This window comes from Thalia democratica, chromosome 2, assembly GCF_965202585.1.
Source record: "Thalia democratica chromosome 2, ktThaDemo2.hap1.1, whole genome shotgun sequence".
Lineage (NCBI taxonomy): Eukaryota > Metazoa > Chordata > Thaliacea > Salpida > Salpidae > Thalia > Thalia democratica.
The window spans coordinates 22,890,250-22,895,444 of NC_139166.1; the positions used below are offsets into that span (position 1 = coordinate 22,890,250).

Sequence of the window (5,195 nt, forward strand, 5' to 3'; positions counted from 1 at the left end):
TGTTTATAATTGCTTTCTTAAAATAGCTTTTATAAGAATTAGAAGTTTTTTTATTGTTTAGAACATTTTTACAGAGAGTTTTATTTTTGAAGGACAGCTTTCTTTGTTTTCATTAGTTTTTCAAGGTTTTGTTCGAGTACATTTTTATATTCATTTTAACGACTAAAAAAGCTGCAAAAGTATACAAAGAAAGTTTTACATATACGCGGAACTTTTTAGATCGATAACAATGAGTAGATTAATTCTGAAACATCTACAAAGAATTACAAAAAAGTTAACACACAATACAGTGTCTTTTTTTAGCCTTTTTCAAAGTCATTACACTGTTAACATGCGAATGTATTATTCAAATTCTTTTCCTGTGTGTGCACTTTTGTGTGTTTTACAAAAAGGACAGAAAGCCGTTAAGTTGAATAATTTACGCCGGGCTTTGTGTACAGCAAGTCGAACTGAAAACAAAGAAAAAGAGCCATCGTTAAAATGCGCGCGGGCTGAAACTGCTGCCAAGCAGAAGCCGATGAACGGAAGAGAAAAAAAAGAGCGGCCAACAGCCGAAGCTGTACAGCAGCTCACTGTGGGAAAAGGGAAACTTTGCCGTTTGCGCTGAAAGGGAGAACGGAAGAGAGTAGAAGGCAGCTGCCGCGTGTGTAGTGAGCTGCTGCTAACTGACGTGTTCAAGCGAAATACAACTCGAAACGCTAGGCGAGAGAGGCTGAGAGGTTTGTAGCCCAAAGTGGAAGAAAAAGTGCAGCGCTGAAAGAGAGAAAAAGTACTTGGAAACTTCATATCGAAATCGCGATCAGATAATTCATTTGTTCGAGCGGCAGCTTGCACTAACAAGTGCGCTGTTACAAGATTTTTTTTGTACTTTTGCGTTCAGCTGTTTAAGCTGCAGCGCTGAAACAAAAACTTTTGCATTGGAGTTGTTTGGTTTGACCTGTGAAGTAAAAAGTTATTAAAACGGATGAATTTTTATATAGTAAAAATTATTTTTAATTAAGAAAATAGACGCAAAAATTTTTACTTTAGATACTAGACAAATAAAAAATAAACCAAACCCGAAGATGCCAGTGAGCACATTAGCACTAGACAGACTGTACAACCTGACGGTTGAGAAGTACGACAAAGCTTGCACCAGCAGCGGCAACCGGAGCAAGGGGGGCAAGACAGACCTGCGAAAAGTGGTGTTGCTAAGCTACGCCAGGAGCAAGCTGGAAAACTACACCGAAGAAGACGCCCCCATCTACGACTTCCTGGAAAAAATGAACGGGGACGACTACGAAAAAGAAGGGACATTCACTGGTGAGTTGCGTATAACACGGTAGTCTTTTTTCTTGAGTACGTAGAAGAACAAGGATAAATCTTATCGCTTTTTTAGTTAAAATACGTGTGAGTTTTTCGCGCACACAGAGTTTGTTTTGAAAAGTGTAAAAAACTACAGGAAGCTGCAGTGAGTCATACAATAACCAGCTCATCGCTCTAGTACGCGCCAAAAGCCGTAATTAAAAATAAAAACACACAACTTTAAGCGGTTACGCAAACTAAACAAAAACGAAAAATGTGATTCTCGGGCTTTCAGCCTCGTTATGTCATTATCGTTGCAGCAAAATAACTTTTTACAATCAAACTATCATTAGAACCAGTGCCAATTGACTCACGGCCAAAAGAGAAGCATTAGAAAATAATCAATTTCGACGGCAAGTTTGAAAGGATAAACAAACTTTTTTTGAGTCGAGCGCTGCACCGTTGCAAAACAATGCAGTGAGATTTTTGTTAGTCATTCATACGTCATAATGAGCTTTAAAGGGCAGCGGCGCATCTGAGGTGGGGGGAGGGGATTTTAACGTCGTCGTTTTGTGTTGCGGTTTTTTTGAAAGCTGACTGAGGATAAAAAGGAAGCAAAAGGCGCTGATGCCAGCGATTTTAGTGGTGAGAAGAGCTTTTTCTTTTTTATTTCAGCTTTAAACTTTAGCACGGTCGACGGGCTTTTCCGCGACGCTTGATTTGCAGCCCCCTCGGGACGATCATGCGTGCAGATCGGCTCCAATTTCAGTTTCGTTTCGAAACAGCACGTGTGGGAGTATCGAAATTTTTGCCATTCTTTCCGTGTCAATCACGCCCCAAAGCCAAGTTTTTTTTTTTTGAAATTCGCGCTGAATTTTAGTTGAAACGGCTCAAGTTTAATTTCACAGCTTTGAGCTTTGAATAGTGTGTATTGAATGACTCACACGGTGGCCCGCTTCCGCTACTTCGAAAACTCGTGATGCAGGAACAATGCGAGCAACCGAGTAGGCGGCGGTTTACATTCATCACTTCTTTGTAACCAAACAATGGCAACGAAAAAATAAAAATAAACCTTTTCTCACAGAACTCCAGCCGGCCACCAACCAAACACAAAAGTACGTGAACATGCACCTGTCAAACGGGGCTTCCCCCAACTCGAAGGACAACACGGTGCCGCAGCAGGAAGGATCGTCGCCGTCTGCCACCGTCTTGCAGTCGGTGGTGTCGAACAGCGACCAGCACACGAGCACCTACTGCCAGTACACCAGCCCCGTGTGCTGCTCCGTCAACACCCACCAGATCATGAGCAGCGAACCCTACCCCCACCTCGGTTGGTTTTGTTTGTACGAACGTTTTTTAAGTATCGAAGTTTTAGTTAGTTACGCAATCAGTTTATTGCAGCTTAAATGTGTTTTAGCAGATTAAGGAATTGAATGTTAAAACTTAAAGAAATGTTAAGAAAAAATAATACAAATAGATAGAATTTGTGATCTTCATACAAAGCAATTTATTTTTAATTTGAGCGCGCATCTTAGAACTAAGTCCAGTTTGGTTTTACTTGTAACAACTTGTGCTTACTTGTTTTAAATTTTATAATCAATTTTCAGGCCAAGCAAGCGGTGAAATGCAGCTTGTGGAGGAGTCGGAGGCGCCGCAGTACGTCGAGTGCGAGGAGGTGGTGGTCAGCGACGAGAACTGTGACGTCACAAAGGAAGAGGAAGAGGAAGAGTACATCGACGTCATCTCGCTCGAGCCCGCCGACCCAAAGCCAAAAAAGAGGCCGCTTTCGCCCCAGGTTGCTAACGACCCAACGCCGTGTAAAAAGCCCAAGACGACCCAAGAATGCAAGAAGTTCACGGTGCTGAGCATCATCGGCAAAAACGACGCCGCGGAGGACCCGCCCCACAAGTCGCTGGAGGAAATCAGCGAGATCGAGAAGCGGCTGGGATTCCCCGACTTCCCGACCTTCGCCCAACCCCCCGTCACCACGGCGACCAGCTACGGCGGATCGGTGACGCACAACTGCGCCTCCCTGACGACGAGCAGCCCCAGGTCGACGCAGGTCACCCAGGTGACGGGGTCCTACTCGTACGCGCACCAGAACACGATACCGTGGCAGTACCTTCTGCAGAGCAAGGAGAAGAGCGTTGCGTTGGACTGAAGGAAAAAAAAATCCCCGAATTTTTTTAGGCAATTTTTAACTTTTTTTTGGGTCGCGTCAGATGTCGTAACTTTGGTAGATGTCGTGACTTTTTCTTTTTCTTTATTTTTTATTTTTTTAAAAGTACACAAAACAAATCATGTTCGTGTTGTAAACTCTGTTCGTTTTTTAAGCTTATTTCTTACATCGAACACGTCTGTGACGATCTTATCTAAAAAGGATATATTGTACTTTAAAAACGATTTTATATCAAAATGAAAAAAAAAAAATCAGTAATATTTTGAGACAAAAACGATAAATGTTAAAACAGTTTATACTTTGACTTTGAAATTTTTTGCTTTATCAAAATGTATTCAGCCAATGAATACATAGTCCGATAACATTCCTTTACATTAAGTGCAATTTGATTGTTTTGTATCGTATGAAAAAAAACGAAAATGTGAATAAAAATGCATAAAAATTACGTTTGGTTGTCTTGTATATTTTGTAAAATCTTGGCATATGGCTAGTTTTATAATTAAGTAACAAAATAGTACTTTTAATAAGGATTGAAAACAAAAAAATATTATCAAATAAAGTACTGTTAGATTAATCTAGTTGAAGCTTAAGTTTTTCATTAAAGAAAAGTATAAACACAAAAGGATTTTAATCAATGTCTTGTTTGAAATAATTTTATATAATTTCAAAGAAATATATCTTGATAAACGTAAATTACTACAAGCTTCTACCGCGTGTTCAGTTAATTAATCTAATTTAATACGCATTGTGATAAGGCTTTGTGCCTATTACCTATATAAGAGAACATACTACTTCTTATCAAATGTCGCGGTTTAAAGGATAATACGACCAAAAACAAACATTGTTTGAGAAATAGTACGATCCGGCCGTGCGATGGTACCGATTAATAACGCGAGCTAATAAAAATATCGCAAAAAACGCTGACTGAACCTGAAAAACTGCTGCATTGCAGTACACGTGCTAATGATCGAGAGCTTAAATGAAAAACAGAAGCTCGAACATTATTCAAAAGTTTCTTTGTTTTTAATCAACAAAAAAGACTTTTCCTTCCACAGTCTGTTGCGCTGGTAATTTAGGAATTTTCGCGGTTCTCTAACACGGAGAGAGAGAGAGAAAATGAAATTTAATAAACTTATTTTCTGTTTCACGTGCTGGCCGTGACGCTCCCTGCACAAATTGGCCGCTGTGACGACACAAAGAAAAAGCGAAGAAACCCAACGCGAGCGCTCGGGACGAAGAGAGTTTCTTGTGTCTGGAAACAAAAAGTTTCGCGTCACCCGCGGAGAATTCAAATCTTTTCAGCTTGTAGCGAGCATCTGGCAGAGTTTTCATGTCTGGAGCTTCTTGTAAGTCGTGGGGTGGCGGATAACGTTTACACGGCGCACCAACGCAGGGACAACCGCTTCGGTGGAAACTTTTTGAAACTTCTGTAAACGTGATCCCGTGATCAGCGGTCGTTTTTTAAATAAGCAAGTAATGTTCTGTTGAGGTCTTTAAGACATTGCAATATAAAGTAAAGCCTATTGGAATTTGTTGATGTTTGCACGATTTTTGATATAAGTGCCACAAAAAAACGTGACGCCAAAAAGCTCAAATGACCAAAAAAAACTTTATTTGGGTTGTTATTTTTTTGAAGATATTACAAAGTTGACCTTGTAAACTCTACCGCAGATTAAGCTGTTATTTAAAAAATATTTTTATTTTTTATCATATTTTGATAAAATTATCATTA

General features: G+C 39.9%; 1 protein-coding gene across 1 annotated transcript; it reads left to right on the forward strand.

Annotated features, from left to right (window-relative positions):
• Positions 1-280: 280 nt before the first annotated feature.
• On the forward strand, positions 281-3,884 carry LOC145849902 (uncharacterized). The gene is made up of 3 exons (XM_082955005.1): positions 281-1,302; positions 2,369-2,614; positions 2,892-3,884. The coding sequence occupies exons 1-3, from the start codon at positions 1,065-1,067 to the stop codon at positions 3,443-3,445; spliced, it is 1,038 nt and encodes a 345-aa protein (XP_082811131.1). The 5' UTR covers positions 281-1,064; the 3' UTR covers positions 3,446-3,884.
• Positions 3,885-5,195: the final 1,311 nt, after the last annotated feature.

Excerpts from the sequence above, each read along its gene's own strand:
- LOC145849902 (XM_082955005.1), top strand. The coding sequence starts at position 1,065 with ATGCCAGTGAGCACATTAGCACTAGACAGACTGTACAACCTGACGGTT. Across the intron at positions 1,303-2,368 it reads AAAAGAAGGGACATTCACTG|AACTCCAGCCGGCCACCAAC; the intron begins GTGAGTTGCGTA and ends CTTTTCTCACAG. Across the intron at positions 2,615-2,891 it reads CGAACCCTACCCCCACCTCG|GCCAAGCAAGCGGTGAAATG; the intron begins GTTGGTTTTGTT and ends ATCAATTTTCAG.